Source organism: Cucurbita moschata, unplaced genomic scaffold (genome assembly GCF_002738365.1).
Source record: "Cucurbita moschata cultivar Rifu unplaced genomic scaffold, Cmos_1.0 Cmo_Scf00027, whole genome shotgun sequence".
Classification (NCBI taxonomy): Eukaryota; Viridiplantae; Streptophyta; class Magnoliopsida; order Cucurbitales; family Cucurbitaceae; genus Cucurbita; species Cucurbita moschata.
This window is the reverse complement of record NW_019268543.1, coordinates 1905240-1924442: the sequence shown is the minus strand read 5'-3', so window position 1 is coordinate 1924442 and position 19203 is coordinate 1905240. Positions and strand designations below refer to the sequence as shown.

General features: G+C 33.4%; 3 protein-coding genes across 3 annotated transcripts; all 3 read left to right on the top strand.

Moving 5' to 3' along the window:
* Nucleotides 1-992: 992 nt before the first annotated feature.
* On the top strand, nt 993-5561 carry LOC111462994 (probable boron transporter 7). The gene is made up of 14 exons (XM_023106823.1): nt 993-1135; nt 1856-1980; nt 2089-2171; nt 2281-2473; nt 2564-2702; nt 2776-2941; nt 3034-3200; nt 3356-3529; nt 3618-3713; nt 3795-3911; nt 3999-4303; nt 4411-4681; nt 4763-4900; nt 4996-5561. Exons 2-14 carry the CDS (start codon nt 1886-1888, stop codon nt 5026-5028), a joined length of 1977 nt encoding a protein of 658 aa, XP_022962591.1. The 5' UTR covers nt 993-1135; nt 1856-1885; the 3' UTR covers nt 5029-5561.
* Nucleotides 5562-12562: 7001 nt separating this feature from the next.
* LOC111462826 lies at nt 12563-14728 on the top strand. Its single transcript, XM_023106588.1, has 3 exons — nt 12563-12715; nt 13222-13719; nt 13944-14728. Exons 1-3 carry the CDS (start codon nt 12640-12642, stop codon nt 14474-14476), a joined length of 1107 nt encoding a protein of 368 aa, XP_022962356.1. The 5' UTR covers nt 12563-12639; the 3' UTR covers nt 14477-14728.
* Nucleotides 14729-15542: 814 nt separating this feature from the next.
* LOC111462434 (GTP-binding nuclear protein Ran-3-like) lies at nt 15543-19194 on the top strand. The gene is made up of 8 exons (XM_023105994.1): nt 15543-15685; nt 15776-15845; nt 16201-16257; nt 16361-16478; nt 17697-17786; nt 17960-18139; nt 18258-18335; nt 18957-19194. Exons 1-8 carry the CDS (start codon nt 15683-15685, stop codon nt 19024-19026), a joined length of 666 nt encoding a protein of 221 aa, XP_022961762.1. The 5' UTR covers nt 15543-15682; the 3' UTR covers nt 19027-19194.
* Nucleotides 19195-19203: the final 9 nt, after the last annotated feature.

The window sequence follows — 19203 nt, the reverse complement described above, 5'->3', positions numbered from 1 at the left end:
TTTAAAAAAAAAAAAAAAAAAAAAAAAATTATTATTATTTTAAAATGTGAGTAAATAAGTATAATTTTAAATTTTTAAAATAAAATTATTATTCAATAGACTTATTTTTTACCGTCAATTTATTCTTTATAATAAGCGTTTAATCTCTATGACTTTATATATTTAAAAATTATTAATTTTGAAATATATTTAATTGTTTGATAGTACACGATAAGCATATACAATCAATAATAATAATAATTTATATAACCTTTTTAAATAAAAATTTATGAGTAAGATGGATTTACAATTAAATTGGGTTGAATGGAATTTATCTATTATTAATATTTTTTTTCTTACACTACAATTTTATATTTCTAAAATTAATTTTTAATTATTTATTATCCAACTATTCTCAAAATAAAATTATAAGCATAATTTTTCAAAAATAAATTTTAACCCTATGATTTTAGTTATATTAAAAAGAAATTGAATAAATTATTCGACTAACTCGATCAACTCAACCCAATTATTTTATGGTCGAGTTAGGTTAAGTTTGGTTCGGTTTATTACATAAAAATAGTTGTTTGAATTACCACTGGAACAATTGAGTTGGATTTAAAAAATCTCTCTACCTGACTTAACTCATCCATCCGAGTCATAGTCAATACCACGGTATATATATAATTGGAAGGAAAAAATAAAAATAAAAATAAAACTCTCAAATAATTATAACAAGATTTATTATTTGATTCCTGTAATCTAGATGACATCACAACAAATAGGGCCAACCGGGCCCAAGTGACCAAATTACTCGCGCCGAGTAATTGAGTTGCGATATTGTAGGCCCCATATTTAGTAATCCTGGCTTTGGTCATCACAAAACCCCGAGCCAAACGCATCTGTCCATCACCGCACCAATCTCGGTAGGAAAAAGAAGCCAAATCAACAATACTAACAATTTTATTTAAGACTTCTTACTATCTATTTACTTCAAAAAAAAAAATTGTAAAAAAATTTGTTTCCCATTGGCTCTCACTGCGGCAATCTTCGCCGGTGATCTTCCGGCCGATAACTGTGTTCTTCAGCTTCCAACGGAGTCAATACTTGTAGTGGCAGCCTTCAGCATTTCTCTGTCACATTCTCCGGCCTCGAGGTGATTCTTCGTTTATCCGACTATTGCAAACGTTCTCTGTTAGGTCATTACGCTTCTTCTTAATCTTCATGGCAATGCCGCATTGTTCTGTGGATTGTCTTCAATGTTTAGAAATTTGAGATGACGATCGTATCGAGTTTTGTTGAGGAGGCTTAGTATTTGCCGCTTATAGCATTTTGCATTTAACGTATGTAATGGTTGTTGAGATGTGGTTCCTGATTTATTAAGCCTGTTCGTTTAGCTTTTTCGGAAAGGTTACCTAATTTTAATCGCTGTGATTGGATTAGTGTTTTGACGCTATCGAGTGAGATTCATTTGATCGTGTTTTAGTTAGTGAAATCTTTGTATTCACGATTATCATTGGCATGGAAAATTATGTTTGCTTTTTCTCTGTTGCTAATTAATGAATTTCTAACCACTATCACATGCTCACCAATAATCTGTCATTCAAAGAATGTGGTAAGGTTGAAACGCTGCATTTGTTTCTTTCTCTGTTGTCTCGTGAGAATCTCACGCGGTATTGAAAATCGCATAGTCTTTGTTTTATTCTATCTTCTCCGTCCTTTTGCTTCTTCAGGGGCTGTATAAACACTCATATATATATATATATATATATATATATATATATATATGTGCGTGTGTTTGCGTGTTCTTGGAATTCAATGGTTGTTTCTTGTAATGCGAAAAACTTAGCCAGTTGCATTGCTTGGTGAATTTTAGTTCTCGTAGTTGCTTTAATTGGCTCCAGCGATGGGGGCTCCATTCGAGGGAATAGCAAATGATTTCAAGGGGAGGATAGCATGCTACAAACAGGATTGGGTTTGTGCACTATGTTCAGGCGTCAGGTGCTTTTTCCCCGCCCTTAAAATGCCAATTCAAGAACAAATTTTATACGGTGTCTTGAATTTCTTACAATGCTCTAATCTACCTGATGTTGTTTTTGCGTGTTCCAGGATTTTAGCTCCTACTATGTACATTTTCTTCGCCTCTGCTCTTCCTGTTATCGCCTTTGGAGAGCAACTTAGTAGGGATACAGGTGCATCTTCATCTCTGAAGTGCATCTTTTTGTTTGTTTTTCATTTCTATTAACTGGAATTGGGTTCTTATTTCAATCCTTTTTCTCTTCGAATTCTAATTATGTTTAGGTGGAAGTTTGAGCACAGTGGAAGCATTAGCCTCAACTGCGCTGTGTGGAATTATCCACTCAATATTTGGGGGGCAGCCTTTGCTGATTTTAGGAGTGGCAGAACCAACAGTTATAATGTACATTTACCTGTACAATTTCTGCAAAGGCAGGCCGGAGTTAGGGGGCAAGCTCTTTTTAGCGTGGGCTGGATGGTAAGTGAATAAGTTTTCCAGATAATAGTCCCCTTCTTCCTCCGTTTTGGTGGAAATTTTGGATTATACTTACTATCTTCGTACGCGTAGGGTGTGCATCTGGACAGGATTCTTCCTGATTCTCCTCGCAATCTTCAATGCTTGCGCTGTCATCACCAAATTTACAAGAGTTGCGGGGGAATTATTTGGCATGCTTATTGCTGTTCTTTTCTTCCAAGAGGCAATAAAGGTATAAATGATTGACATTCATTACAAAAGAAGGAGAAGGATTGAGTGAGTCATACTAAATATTCTAATCACAGGGATTGATCAGCGAGTTCAATATTCCCAAGTCAGAAAATCCAGAGGAAGTGAAGTACCAATTTCAATGGTTGTATACAAATGGGTTGCTTGCTATCATTTTTTCTGTGGGTTTACTCTTCACAGCCTTGAAAAGCAGACATGCTAGATCATGGAAATATGGCACTGGTACAAACTTGAGAGGGAGTTAACATCTGCAAAATTTGAAGTCTAAGTTAGAGATCAATTCAATTCTTACTTATTTGAATTTTGGCGTGCAGGGTGGTTTCGGAGTTTCATTGCGGACTATGGGGTTCCACTTATGGTCGTGTGTTGGACAGCATTGTCTTATGGAGTTCCCAGCAAAGTTCCAGATGGAGTTCCAAGGAGACTCTTTTGTCCATTACCTTGGGAACCAGCCTCATTGTACCACTGGACTGTAGTGAAGGTGAGGTTTCTTTTCTACCTTAAAGCTATCAAGTTATGAAAGCTCATAAACGTTTGGGTAAACAGAGCTTTATTATTAATTTTGTTCATAATCCAATCCATTTACAACTACCAACAATTGGAATTAAAAGTCTACTTCACATGCTCAATTCGCAGGACATGGGGAAGGTTCCGCCGACTTTCATCCTTGCTGCTTGTCTGCCAGCCATGATGATAGCAGGTCTATACTTTTTTGACCATAGTGTTGCATCACAATTGGCTCAACAGAAAGAGTTTAATCTTCAAAAGCCATCTGCATATCATTATGACGTCCTCTTGCTTGGGATTATGGTAAATATTTGTTCAAACTTGCTTTCTTTTACCTTGTGTATTTATCCTTTTACCAGCATTACGAGCTTCTGTGTTTTTGTTGTTACAGACTTTGATTTGTGGATTGCTTGGATTACCTCCTTCTAATGGTGTTCTCCCACAGTCCCCAATGCACACCAAGAGTCTGGCAGTGCTTAAACGGCAGGTGTGTAGGACAAAATTCAGAAGTTTTATCCTATATTCAGACCATTCTTAGTGGATTTTTAAATTTTGATATCATTTGCAGCTAATTCGAAGAAAAATGGTAAAGAGTGCAAAAGAATGTATCAAACAAAAAGCTAGCAACTCTGAAATTTATGGAAAGATGCAGGCTGTGTTCATTGAAATGGACACATCTCCAACTGTAAAACTCTAAACCTTGTAGTCTCCCTTCTTTTTTTTTTTACTCCGAGAATGGATTATATAATGCACCTTTTTTCTCTTATTGCAGCCTAAAGAGCTAGAAACCTTGACAAAGGCAGTGATGAATGCTGATGATGGTAATCAGGACGGAAAATTCGATGCTGAGAAAAATATAGATCCTTATTTGCCTGTTCGTGTGAATGAGCAAAGGATGAGCAACTTGCTGCAGTCTTTCCTTGTTGCCTTAACATTACTTGCTATCCCTATAATGAAAATGATACCCACTTCTGTTCTGTGGGGATACTTTGCTTATATGGCCATTGATAGTCTCCCAGGAAATCAGTTCTGGGAAAGGATGTTATTGCTCTTCATTACACCCGGTCGGCGTTTCAAGTAAGTCGACTTAGGCTTAGTTTGCAAGTCCTATCGTTTAGTCATAGCAACTTATAAATGCCTTTCCTAACATACTTGATGTTATGTTTCTTCTTCGTGTTCTACAGGGTCTTGGAGGGGTCTCATTTATCCATTGTTGAATCTGTGCCATTCAAGATCATCGCATCATTTACCCTCCTTCAGTTTGCATATTTCTTGCTGTGCTTTGGTGTAACATGGATACCTGTAGCTGGAATCATGTTCCCACTTCCATTTTTCCTCCTCATTAGCATAAGAGAGCATGTGCTCCCCAAGTTCTTCCAGCATAGCCATCTTCAAGAGCTCGATGCTTCGGAGTACGAGGAGATTGCCGGTGCTCGACGTCGTGCCAACGTTCCGGTTCGTCTAACTTTCTCTTCTATCAAGGACTTGAGCTTAACTTTCTCTTCTAAATTTTTGTTTCCCATAATGTCTGCTTAGGAAAAGGAACGACCTGATACAATTGTGGAAGAAAATAACGAAGAATACTATGATGCGGAGATATTAGATGAGATGACAACTCATAGAGGAGAGTTGAAGCTTAGGACTGTAAGTCACAACGAAGAACGGTTCCTGCAGGTTGGAAACACTGAATCCCCACTCCATCCAACTATTTTACCCTTTTGCTTCTGCTTTAACTCATTATTGTCATCATCCAACATTTTGAATTTCAGATTCATCCTGAAGATTCCCTTCAAAGACAATGAATGAAGCAGGTGGAAGCAAAATAGGACAATAAGAGAGCGTTTGATCGAGCTCGATGCAACATGATTTCGACAATCGGTTGAGAGTGAGTATACGGGAAGACATTTTCTTCTCAAAGAAGACATCAAGTTTTACATAAACCGATTCATTATATAAACATGCATACAAGAAAATAAGATCTTAGAAAAGATTTAAGTTGTTATTCAATTTACAATAGGGAAAGCTTTTAGAGAATCAAAAAGCTTTTAGTCATTCATTCATTTGATTATTGAAAATTAAAAAGGTAAGGAAAGGAAAGGACGGTGAGGATCGGCTATTGAGATTATTAAGAAAGAAAGAGAGCTGTAGTTTTTTGTTTTTTGTTTTTTTTTCCCTTTCCTTTCCTTATTTTGGTTCACTTTATTACTATTTCTTCTTTAAACTATAAATTTATGGTCAAATATAGAATCTATGTATTTCAGTTCTTGTTGCTTGCAGATTTCTGTCATGCTTTATGTGCAGACAGTTAAACTAAAACCCAAGTATTGGTTTTATATTTGGCTTGTGTTCTTCTTCTGTTCTTTTGTGTTGACTTTTAAGATCACAGCCTCTTGGAAGTTTGAGCAGTGATGATATACAATCAGAGCCCGAGCCCCTGGTTTTGAGTCTGAACTTCGTGTTTGTCTAATATGTATGTCCAAACAAGTACAACAATCTTTGAACCTAAAAAAAAAGAACACTAAGCTGTGTGAACCTAATTTTATATGTTTTTTTTTTCTTTTTTTTCTATTCTTTTGTTTCAAAAATATTAAAAATTATGGTAAATTATTATATGTTAAATATTAATATTGATATAAAATAATTAAAATAATATGCATTACCAAATTTAGCAAAGGTTTTTTTAAGAAAAAACACAGTGGCCTTCTGAACTAAGCTGAAGTTCATCTCCGTGGTTTTGTGTGTGGCCTTTTGTATTGGGCTTCAACTTATTGGACCGGATAATATGGGCCTAGAATGATGGGCTGGTCAAGATTGGGCTTCTCTTGGTCTTTTTAGTGCTAGATCTTAATGGGCCGAAGTTCATCCTAAATAAATGCCCCTTTGACGGGAAATTATCCTTTCAGCTAATGGAATTCCGATAAAAACCTCAATTTGTTAAATGAATAAAAATACCACTAAATTTAGTATTTTTCTTAAAATTAACTCTAAATTAATATATATATATATATATATATATATATATATATATATAAAAGTACCTTTACTATTTAATTAAAAAAAAAATTTAAATACAAAAGTACCTTACAATTAGTATAATATTTAAAAAATATTATGAGATTTTAAAATTATTATTAACGCCCTTTATCTTTATTAAAAAAGAATTATTAATATATTAAAACTAAATAAATGTGTCTTCTAAACTTTTTAATATTAGTTTTGAAAATTCACAATTTTGAAACGTGTTCTAGATCAAACCGAAACTCCGACAACTGAGAAGAGCCATTATGTACCGAACAATTTACCCTTTATTTTCAATCTCCTCTTGATTTGTCAATTCAAGAGTAATTATTTTGGAAGAATGTCTTTCACATATTTATCACGATGTTCACGTATAAAATAAAAAATGTTCTTCGAAAAACTTATAAAATTGAATTTACTCGGATGTTACTTATATTGAATCATTTATAAAGTCAACAACTTTTCAAGATTAAAAAAAAAAAAACATTCATCTTATGGTTGGTTAGTAAATATCAACCTAAAAATATTAGGACCACCGAATATACAAATAAATTCAGAATTTATTCTCATTTTCAACCACAAAAAAAAAGTATAAATAAATAAATAAAAATTGAAGTAGACGATTGGGGCATAAATGTGTGCACGTGCAATTGCCCTCTGTCATTTTCCATTTCCATCATCGTGGTTTGGTTTAGTGTCAAACCAATGCAGCCGGCCGAAAGGTGGCCGGCGATTTCCAGCTCCTCGGCCGCCATCTCCGAGCAAGTTTAATCAGGAAATCGACGGTCGGCCGGCGACCTTCAGCTCCGCCACCGCCATCTCCGAGCAAGTTGAATCTGGAAAATGACAGTGCATGTGAAATAATGTTAAATAATGAACGTAACTGTAATTGCAATACACAATTATAAGACCCATCTCCCTCTTCTTCTTTAACCATTTGGTTTGATTTCTTCTAAATTTTCCATCCCTTTCAATTCTCACGTCTTTGTTGTAAAGTTAGAGAGACAAAGACAGAATTTTAGTTGATCAATAATAGGTGTGAGAGAAGCTGATACAATATATATATATATATATATATATATATATATATATATATATATATATATTTGTTTGGAGGTTGGCATTGTCAGTTGGTGGCGAGACCAAATCTCTCAATTTATGGCTTCTTTTTTTCTTTTTTACTTTGAGAATTATCATAAATATTTTGATCTCTTCCCTGTTTTCATTCATTATACTTGTTGTTTTTTTAAATAAAAAATGGTAAAAAAATAGTTTTGGAAGGAGTTAATGAAATAAATATGTTTTATAATAAATTATTTGATAAAATTGTCGTTTTCACGGTAGTTAATATTATTTTTTTGATAGTATAAAATTATTGATCGCGTTGAAAAATAAATAATAGATAGATTTGAGATTATTTTACATATATAATAAATAAATAATAGGAATATGATACTTATCAAATGACCTCGTTTCATATCCGAGTTCGAGATGACCTAGTAGCGTGAGATGAGACAAAAACATTTATATGCTTCTCCAACCCGATTTCTTATGAAATTTGTAATGACTACTTCAATGGCATTCAAACGTTTAAGAGAAAAAGAGTTTGTTAATCAATCTTGAGTGGGTAGTATACATATTTTAAAACCTAACTATATTATATAATTTAAGAGATCGAGAATCACAAAGCACCATATCTAGACATAGACGTAAATATCATATTTAGATTGTGCTTTCACCCACCACGTTATGTCTAACTAGCTATCTCACCTAGCTCGGAGTGTTTGCTTTATTGAGCTTGATCATGAGTCTAGATAGACACTTCTTATTCAACCACATGACCATATTATATAGTTTATCAGTGATTATCACATTTACGCGACGTTTGGTCTTCTTTTAATTTTATGGACCATTGAACACAAGTCGGCCTTCTATTCTATCGTCGGTTCGAGTCTGGGACGCTTCCTGTACATTCACTACTTCAAGTCCGAGCTATGGTTCAAATAGATATCTTTAGGTGATTGAGCCACGTGGCAATCTTTCTTTTTAAAAATATATTTATTATTTTTTATGCATAAAATGGATAAATAAGCAATGGAAAATAGATGGAACCAAAAACTGTAATATATTGGGGAATTGCCAGGTAGGCCTAACATCTTATCTTGAGAGACAACCTTAATTAATGCGACATGAGCACGTGGATAGTCGCATCACCACTGGATCTAGCCAACGGAATCGCGTCGGTAGCCGGTAGGCTTGTAAGTCATTATAAAAAAAGGCCTTAATGGGCTCAACTCAGATCTAACCCGAAAACGTCAAATGATTTTCAAGGCCCCCACCAACTTTGGGCCCATAGGCCCAATATTCCGGCCCTTCACTTGACAGCCGCCATTATTGGGATGCCTGACCTTGAGAGCTACGTGTCTCAACACTTACACGTGGCCACTCTTCTGGCCTCTTCCTATTTCTAGTTTTGTGTAATTTAAGAAAGATTTTGTCCCTTTTATTTTATTTTGATACACACACAATAATATTATTCTTTCGAGAAAAATAAAATAATAGCTCAAATACCATTTTAGTTTATAAATTTTAAAATTATTTTATAAAAATAGAACAATATTTAAGATAATAATAAAAATAAATAGCAATAAATATATGCATGTGTGGGGATTCCGAATCCACGGCAAAGGCACATGCCCATCTTCCCTTCAAAATCAAATCCATATCATATATTCCCTTAAATTTCCTAAAATAATTATAATTATTTTTATTAATGTTTTAATAAATTATAAAAGTCGAGAGAAATTCAGTTTCATTGATTAAAACAATATAATTATATAAATGAATTATCAAACTAAATATGTTTGCTAAAAATTTCGAATTTTTATTATTTTCCTTTCATTTAATTAATATCAAACAAAATAATTAAATTTCGATTTAGGAATGTCTTTTACCATTTATTTGATTATTTTTTAAAAAAGGTAATGCTGTCCACGAGACATGAAACGCAGTCGTTTTGGATTTGGATGGCTACGTAACTCCTTGTTCTTTAATCCTCTCCCCATTTTGTTCTACAAAAAGACAGTTTTTTACTTTATTATCCAAAACTTTTTTTTTCTTCTTTTTAATATTTAATTTTATTATTTCTATTAAATGGATTTTCTATATGTATTTTAAATATTTCAAATTCATTACCCACGGATGGAACAAATAAAGAAGCAGATTTTTTTTTTCTTTTTTCTAATAAGTTATTTAGTTTATTTTATCTCATCCTAAAATAAAAAATATATATATAAAGAATAAAAAATTCGTCGTATAACTAATCTATGACGTAACAAATATTATTAAATTTTAATGAATCGATAAACTAAGCTTGTATAAATTATTTAAAATTAAATTGTTATATACTAATTTTTATGAGATTTTTTTATGTGAATTAAATTATTCCATATTTAAAAAGTTTATAGAATAAAATTATTATTATTATTAAGCAAATCATTTTAACCACGATCGAACCTTTCAGGTTTTTTATTTTATTTTTTATGTTTGACTTATGTTTGGTCAAATGAAATCTCAACAAACAGTCCAATTTTTTGTTTTCTCATAAAATTCCATTAAAAATGGAAAGTAAATGAACTCGGTAATTATTTTTTTACTAACTCTCACTTAATTGTATGCATTTATTTTATTATTTAATGTCGTAGCTTTATAAATAGCATTATTTAGAATACAATATTTAATAATCCATTTTTTCTCCTTAGACTTCATAAATCATTTTTATAGTCTTTACTTCAACATTGCTTTAAATTTAAAAATTATGATTTAATAATTTAGAATATTTGATACTTATTTATCATTAGTATCTTCGTTTAATGTAAAATTTTGATTATTTTATTTTATTTTATTTTTTATTTTTTTTTTGTAAAATATAAAACTAAAATTAATTTAGATATTTATGAGGTTCAAATCATTATAGGAATTATAAATACATTTGTTTTAGGAGAAACAAATAAAAGGAATGTATTAAATTTCAACCTTAAAAATGTACTAAGTTCTCTTAATAAAAATTAAATAAATATTCGCTTCTTATAATAAGGTTTCAACATTATATATTATTACTAAATTCAACTTTTTTTAAATATTCACTTCCTCGAACATAAAATTCATTTGTCTAATAAATTTTTTTAATTTTACGTGTGATAATTTGTAAATTTTTAAAATATAAAAAAATTTATTCATTTTTTAAATATTAAATTAAAATTTTAAGTATTTATCAGTAAAATCCTAAATTACATTTATTATTTAACAGTGAAGAATATGGAAATTTCAAATTAAACCAAAATTTAAACCTAATTCGGATTTAAGACGGTGGAATGAGAGAGATAGGCGAACTAGAAAAGTCCAAAAAGTTTCATTTAAAAAAATTAATTAAAAAAAAAATGAAGGTTGAAGGGCGGTGGTTCGAATCCTGTCGACCACATGCAGAAACAGACGAGACTTAAACCCGACCCGGCCCACTTCGAGAAGGTAAATTCGTTTAATTAAATGAAAGAGGCCCAGTAGGAACCAGCCACGAACTTATGGAGCTCTCATGTTCATGGGATTGTGTCGTTTTCAGTACACTTCCTGGGCCCCACCACCCCTCGTGCCATGTTCCTTTGCTTTTCTTCAACCTTCTCTGCTTGGGAAAATTTCTTGGAATTTTTTTTTTTTAATTTTTCTAAAATATTTTTCAGTCACTATTTTAATATATACATTTTACAAAAATTAAAAGTAATCTTCGATATTAAATTATAAATTTAATTGTTGTAGGATTTGTTATCCACTTTTAATTAATATTTTAAAATTTGACCGCAGTCGATAGATCGTAAACTTTCCATGTGACTAAACAATCATATAAATATTTTAAACTTACGAATCTAGAAACGACATTTTTGTTCGATCCATTATATAGATATAGATCAAATTTAAAATTATTTATTTATTTTTACTCTATAAATAAATTAATACATAATCAAAGAGATCAAATGACAGGTTAATCAAACCCGACACATTATTAAACTAAGCATTCTTGACCATACAGTTATAGGATTACTTAAAAACCAAATCAAGTAAAACAATATTTTATGAGGAGCTCATTAAAATAACTATATGATTAAAAATAATACATGCATATCATATAGTTTGTGTAGGTGATATCTAGGGATAATTAAATTTAAAATATGCAATTATTCCTCGATTAGTGCACATGGGGTTGTTCTCGTATTTACAAACACTTGAAATCTCATGATTCATTTTTTAAACTTATAGTGTTGGGGATGATCGTGTAGTTCTTTGATGATTCAATTGCTCTCTATTGGCGCACATGGGCGATCAAGCTATGCCAATGTATTTGCTGTTTACATTTTTTTTATTAGTTACAAATTTAGACCTTAAATTTTGAAGTTTTGTATGGGATTGATCCTTAAATTTTCAAAATTATAAATTTAGTTAATGTTGTTTTAAATTTGTTACAATATATAAATTTACGAAAAAATTAATATTTAAAAGAAATTTAACTTAATTTATTTGATTCGAAGATTTTGCTTAAATAATTCATTTTATTATAGCTCTTATTTTTGTTAGACTAGTTGCTCGTTTGGCTATTGGTTAACTTTACGTTCATGGTATAAGTTTAGTTAGATAAATCTCTAATATGATATGTTGAAATAGTTAACTTGACGTATCAATAAAAAAAAAAAATTACGTATTTAATATAATAATTTTGATGACAAAAAGAGACTAGAAAGTTTAATCAAATTATTTAAAATATATTTATATTAAATAATAAAATTTAAATTCAAATTAAATGGACCACCCAATTAAAGACTTTTTAAATTATTGAAATTAAGTGAAAATTATTGTCAAATATAGGAGCTAAATAGAGAATTTATAAATTATATTATTGTATTTAAAGTTGGTAAAAACTATCAATAATAGAAATTTGTTTTCTTTTTTTAAAACATTACTTTATATATAATAAGTTTTGTCTGAGACTTAATTAATCAAAAGTCGATGGAAAAAAAATGTGAAAAAAGGAGTGAATTTTGAAAAATTCGAGGGAAAAATTGGATTTATTAAGAGGGCGACAGAGAAAACCATGTGATTAACAGGCTTTTGTCCCATTTTCCGGTCTTTTTTATTTATTTATTTTAACCATTTAGGGCACATAAACGACAAGTTCCTCATATTCAGTATTTCATCGATGGCAACTTCCGTTATTCTTCGCCAACCCCAAGGGCTTCTTTGTATCCTCCAATGCATATAATCTCCCTCTCCCCCTCCTTCACTCTCGGCATCTCTCCTCCCTCCGTCTCTCTCTCTCTCTCTCTCTCTTCCTTCAGAGAACTTCCACAATGCAGAACGCCGCCGTCATCTTCTTGTCGGTGCTTCTCTCCGCCGCCTTCCATCCCGCTCTCAGCCTCGTCGACGGTAAGCTTCCTCTAACGCTTCTTACTCTCCGATCACCTTCTCACCGGAATATTGCGTTTTTGTTCCTTTGATTAGGAACTTCAGTTCCTGTTTACTTTCTGCGTGAGCAAATACGATTATTTTAAAATAGCTTTAAGATGATTTTAAATAATAATGTTTTTTTTTTTTTACAAAATTGTCCCTTGAGCGTAGAATTTACTTTCTATGGATAATGACCAATCCGACCGAGCTGGGAGTCCAGTCGGTCACGTGATAGCGAAATATCAACAATTCCAAACCGACACGTTAAAGCTGTGAATACAGATTTCGTTTTATGGACGGCTGTGATTGAATTTGGAGATGGGCCCCACTGCTTCGCTGGCGCTTTATAAGCTGATGGGAAATTGGGATCCCCAAATCCCCACATGATTTTTCAATTTTAACCATTTTTTTATAATTATATTATACAAAATGCCCGACTTTGAATGATGTCTTTAATTTAAAATTTAATTCATGTTTTTTTTCAGGGTATTTGCCAAATGGGGATTTCGAGAGAGGTCCAAAGGCGTCGGACATGAACGGGACGGTGGTGAAAGGGCCATATGCAATACCGGAATGGGAGATTTCAGGTTTCGTGGAGTACATAAAGTCAGGGCAGAAACAAGGCGACATGTTGCTGGTAGTGCCGGAGGGGGCGTTCGCCGTCCGGCTAGGGAACGAGGCGTCGATCAAGCAGAAGGTCAAAGTAGTGAAAGGGCTTTACTATTCCATCACGTTCAGCGCCGCTCGAACCTGCGCTCAAGAGGAGCGCCTCAACATCTCTGTTGCGCCCGACTGGGGTGTCCTGCCGATGCAAACTCTGTACAACAGCAATGGCTGGGACTTGTACGCTTGGGCCTTCCAAGCCACCTCCGACGAGGTCGCTATTCTCATCCATAACCCCGGCGAGGAGGAAGACCCCGCCTGTGGCCCTCTCATCGACGCCATTGCCATTAAAACCCTCTACCCTCCCAAGGCCTCCAATGGTGAGTCTCTGTTCTAAAAATTAATTGCTCATTCTGTGGAATTTCATTATGGGAAAATTAATTGCTCACTCAGTAGTTGCTTGAATTTATTGTCTCTGTAACCATGTGGGCAGTGTTCATTGATTGCTCCAACCTGTTAATCGATTCGGTTGTTTTATTGATATGATTCTTGAAGATTTTGGAATTTTCCAGTGATTGAAACGTCGTCGTTTTGCATTCGACAGATAATCTGGTGAAGAATGGGGATTTCGAAGTCGGCCCATACGTGTTCCCAAACGCGTCGTCAGGTGTTTTGGTCCCACCGAACATCGAAGACGACCACTCTCCAATCCCCGGCTGGATGGTTGAATCTCTCAAGGCTGTCAAATACATCGATTCCGACCACTTCTCCGTCCCAAGCGGGAAGCGCGCCGTCGAGCTCGTCGCCGGAAAAGAAAGCGCGATAGCTCAGATCGTCCGTACGATCCCTGGAAAAACCTATATCCTGTCGTTCGTCGTCGGCGATGCGAGCAACTCGTGTGAAGGATCTATGGTGGTTGAAGCGTTCGCCGGAAAGAATACACTGAAAGTGCCGTACCAGTCGAAAGGAAACGGCGGATCGAAACCAGCGGCGCTGAAATTCCAGGCGGAGTCGACGAGGACGCGGATTATGTTCCTGAGCACATTTTACACCATGCGAAGCGATGATTTCTCGTCTCTGTGCGGGCCGGTGCTCGATAAGGTGAGATTGTTGAGCGTTCGAAACCCTAAGGCGTGATGAAGAGGAAGAAAATGGAAGGGGATTTGAATATAATAATAGTAAGAAAATTGAAGGAGATCTTCTCTGTGAGTGGTTTTGCTTGTAATCTTGAAGAAGAAGAAGAAACAAAAGAGAAGGGAAGAGAAAAAAGAGGGGTTTTAGCGGAAAAATTAATAAATAATTATATAGTAATTAATACAAAATATAATTAATATATATAATGTATGCGGATCGGATAGGGCTTTCTATATAATAGTGTGATTTTAAGGCGGAGCGGTTTTTCTGTAATTGTGATGTGGAAAAAAAAATCGACTTAAATCGATTTTTTTAATTACTTTTTAATGAATTACAATTACCATATTTCATGATTAATATATTTTTTTCTTTTTAAATTTAAATTCTATTTTTCATTTATTTTGTCGTCACCTGTCACTGTTTCGGCTGATTTAAATCAATTTTTATAATTAAAAATTTATATTTTTTTTTAGAGAAAATAGATCGTGTCGTTTCTTAGATGGGTAAATTTATGGTTTAAGGCAGAGAAAAACGAATTTTTAATGAAAAAAATTACCGGATTAGTTTTTTTATTAATAATACATTAAAATAAGTTTTATTATTTTTATTTTACTATTTAAAGTTAAATTCATAACTAACTGATATATCTAGTTTTATGAAATAATTTTGACATTATATTTTTATTTATAATTAAAAGTTTTGGCCCATTGGTGGTTAGTTAATTTTTTTTAATTTCTATTTTGATCTATTTTTTTAAAAAATAAAATTAACATAAAATTTAGAAAAAAAAATTAAGATACTAAATTTGGAACCAAAATATTTTTTTTTTTTTTTGAAAATATAAGGACTAAATTAAACTAATATTAAAATAAATATTTTTCTCTTCAAAATTTAGTATACCTTCCTATGTCAATCTCAAAGCCCACAATTGTTTGGGCCCAAGTCCAATGTGATAAACCTTCTAACTCGTTATTATTATGATCGCCACGTGTAGGGCTGAAATTCAAGCGGGATTTTGAAGCGGGACTTGAATCCAAGGGTGCAGAAAATCGCGTCAAATAAAAGTCGAACTCCTTCCCTTCACCGAGTATAAAAGACCTCCTACGACCGTCCGTAACACTCTGCCTACCATTACCGACCTTTTGTTCGTCTAAAATTCTACGCTGTTATCTTCATTTCTTAATCCGCAGTTCCAGATAGATATTGTCGATGGTTAGATTTCTTCTCTCTGCTTTCCTTTTCCGCCTATCATTCGACGTTTTCAATGCTTCTACTTACTTTCGGTTTCATTGCTTTGCTCAGGCGCTGCCAAATCAGGCCACCGTGGAGTATCCTAGCTTCAAGCTTGTAATTGTTGGCGATGGTGGAACAGGTATGGACAGAGATTTATTAGTTTCATTTTCTCGGCACTTTATCACGATTTTCCATGTTTCTGTAGTTTTTAGGAACCGGAATTATATGATGCTGCTCCTCGGCTTTTACTGAACTATATCTTCTTTAGTAGAATAGAAATTGTGCCTTCTTTCTCCGTTTTTCTTAGCGTATGAATGAGATTGGAGATGATGCATAAACAGGCTATTGGACTAGGCTTTCTATTGGAAGGCGTAACTTGCTTCATGTGTATTTTGAGATTAGAGATTGTTAGATCTATGCATTTCTGTTTTACAGCTTTTTGTTTATTGTAATGATGTCATTAACCTCTAACGGAGGATTGTGTCCTGATCCAGGGAAGACAACCTTTGTTAAACGTCATCTTACTGGAGAGTTCGAGAAGAAATATGAACGTAAGAATGAACTACGTTGTTAATTAGTCGATCGTCGTTTAATGAATGATATATTTGTAAGGATGAAGTAGTATTAATATCTGGTGTGACTTGATTTGTATAGCGACAATCGGAGTTGAAGTTCATCCACTGGACTTCTTTACGAACTATGGAAAGATAAGGTTTTACTGCTGGGATACCGCTGGTCAGGAGAAGTTTGGTGGACTTCGAGATGGTTACTAGTAAGTGTTTGTGTATTGTATCAACTTTTTTTCTGGTTCATGACAAAGATTTTTACTCTGAATACGCTGGAACATATTGTTGGAGCGGTATTTTTCCATGTGGACTGATCATTGTGCTTGCACGCTCTGAAGTTATTGTGTTTTCCGTACGAGTGATTTGGTTACTGAATATTTATATTTGCTGAAATCTAGTGCTTCTTTTTGGTCTTGTTTTCTAGTAGTTTCTACAATGGAATTGTATTACAGTGTAGTCTATCCAGTTCTTTCGTGAGCCTAATACCTAGCTCAACACCATGGGTGGGAATGTTGTACAGTTTTATCCTTAGATGCCTTTTGATTTTCATTAACCTTGTTTACTGCTACATTATGATCGCTGCTTAAAATCATCAAGTTTTTGGTGGATTATTTCTGCTAGTCATCTGTTTCTCTCTATCTGACTTTTTGTTTAAGAAGCATCGTATGTTATAATTTGGCTGGCATGTTTATGTTCAACATTTCTAATTTCGTTTGTTTTCACATGAACTTGATGAAAAAGATTAGAGAAAATGTAAGGATATTAATAGAAATGTGGAATTTGTTTTTCACAGTAAGTGTATAAAGTGTTTTGATATCTTAATTTTGAGTTGTTTTGTTGGAAGCGGTCATCTTCCAAAATTTTGTTTGGAATTCCTTTATGAACTGTTGTGACAAAGACATTGTTTTACTATGATATTATGCATCTAGCTTTAACTTCTCTTTGTGTGCTCTCACGAGCTCTGCAGAGATAAGCATTTCTTATCTTATCACTCTGTTCATATTGTATTTTAAACGTTGATATTGTAGTAAGAAGTGCAGATTCTATGTTGTACTGTTGCAATATGTAGGAACCAAGATGTACTGTAGTTCTCTTAGAATTTGATGTGGTGCTGTTCTACCTGTGTGCCTTCAATTAATTGATTGCTTTTCCATGTCTTCCTACACTTCTACGCTACTTCAGTATTATTGTGATTTCAATTAATTGTACTTGCTTTGTCCTTAGTGCGTCTGTTCTGTCCATTTTGATCAGCTTACTTGTGAGTTTCTTGTTGCTTTGTTGATAACTCCTTCAGTTTAATCTATTCTGACAAGTTTAGTTATGTGATTGTTTTGGCCTTTTCGTTACTTATTTCGATTTTATTTGTTCTAATAAGCATATTTTTTCTAACCGTGTTTTTTTTTATTCCTTTTTTTGGATTTCAGTATTCATGGGCAGTGTGCTATCATCATGTTTGATGTCACTGCTCGTTTAACGTACAAAAATGTTCCAACATGGCACCGTGATCTTTGCAGGTATTGTGTTCTTATCACTTTAAAACTCAGGCTCTTTGAATGCAACCATTTTCCTAAAACTTTTAATATGTGTAAAATGAAGATGAAAGAGAAATTTTAAAAATAAAAAATAAAACAATTTTCCCGTCTTTTTGTATTGTGTTGGTCCTAAAGTTGGCTTTGCTTTGCATTAGGGTTTGTGAGAACATACCGATCGTATTGTGTGGAAACAAGGTCGATGTGAAAAATAGACAGGTTAAAGCAAAGCAGGTGACTTTCCACAGGAAGAAAAATCTCCAATATTACGAAATCTCTGCAAAGAGTAATTACAACTTTGAGAAGCCCTTTTTGTACCTTGCCAGAAAGCTTGCTGGGTATGTTCTGTTGTTAGTATTAGTTTGATGTAATTTTGGTCAGTCTTTCTCTGACGTACATATAGTCTCATCTGTTGACTCATTGACAAATGAATTCGTCTTTTACTGTCACTTGCAGGAACACGGAGCTCCAGTTCGTCGAATCACCTGCCCTGGCTCCTCCTGAAGTCCAAATTGACATGGCTGTACAAGCACAGTAAGTAACTCAACTATTAACTCATTAATTTTTTTTTTATTAAATATCACTTTTGGTTCCTAAGCTTTCATAGAAGTAACAATTTAATCCAAACATGTAACAATCTAGTTCTCATACTTGTACTTATAAATTGATAACAATTAAGTCCATACCAAGATAAATCTCATAAGAAATAAATTTTTATTACACAAAGACTTAGCCTTTGTAGTTCATAAACCTATTTGTAAGAAAATCCATTAAGCCATAATAATATTACTCATAATAGAGACTAAATTATTACAACTGGTAAAATGTAAGGACTCAATTGTAAATTCGTTCGAAAGTAAGACTTAGCCTCGTCTTAGAATTTGCATGGAAGTATAGGGTTTAGGTTATTGATGAGATGGGTGTTACGACTTTTTTGTTTACCACTTGACAACTAGGCCAAGCCACAGTAGCTCGTATAATTGCTACATCTAAGCTAAACAGATTTGATAGGAATATTCGTGAGAATAATAAATCAGTAAACCAGCCCTGAAACTCATGGATATTTTGAGAAAAAAAAGGGGGGGCTTTATTTTATAGGTTGTGTTAACCCGTTAATTTTTAAATAAATGGCTTTCTTTCTTGTGCTTGTTTCAGGCACGAAGCAGAGTTAGCGCAAGCTGCTGCACAACCTCTTCCTGATGAAGACGATGATGCTTTTGAGTAAGCGTTTGTCTTTTTGGCTCAGTGTTTATAGTCGTTCTGGTTGTCTGGTCAGCTGTTGGTTGTGTAATTCACCAAGTGATTGTCATGGTAGGTTTTGGTTTGATATAGTACTTACTACCGTTATCGATTACAGTTTTGATATATGAATGCCATTTTTGCATTTTATTTTTCTAAGTAT

Bases quoted from the DNA above. Each gene is read 5' to 3' on its own strand.
- LOC111462994 (XM_023106823.1), top strand. From the start codon at position 1,886: ATGGGGGCTCCATTCGAGGGAATAGCAAATGATTTCAAGGGGAGGATA. The intron at 3,201-3,355 runs GTGAGGTTTCTT...CTCAATTCGCAG, and splicing joins ACCACTGGACTGTAGTGAAG to GACATGGGGAAGGTTCCGCC. The intron at 4,304-4,410 runs GTAAGTCGACTT...CGTGTTCTACAG, and splicing joins ACACCCGGTCGGCGTTTCAA to GGTCTTGGAGGGGTCTCATT.
- LOC111462826 (XM_023106588.1), top strand. From the start codon at position 12,640: ATGCAGAACGCCGCCGTCATCTTCTTGTCGGTGCTTCTCTCCGCCGCC. The intron at 12,716-13,221 runs GTAAGCTTCCTC...GTTTTTTTTCAG, and splicing joins CGCTCTCAGCCTCGTCGACG to GGTATTTGCCAAATGGGGAT. The intron at 13,720-13,943 runs GTGAGTCTCTGT...TGCATTCGACAG, and splicing joins CCCTCCCAAGGCCTCCAATG to ATAATCTGGTGAAGAATGGG.
- LOC111462434 (XM_023105994.1), top strand. The intron at 16,258-16,360 runs GTAAGAATGAAC...TGATTTGTATAG, and splicing joins GTTCGAGAAGAAATATGAAC to CGACAATCGGAGTTGAAGTT. The intron at 16,479-17,696 runs GTAAGTGTTTGT...TTTGGATTTCAG, and splicing joins GGACTTCGAGATGGTTACTA to TATTCATGGGCAGTGTGCTA.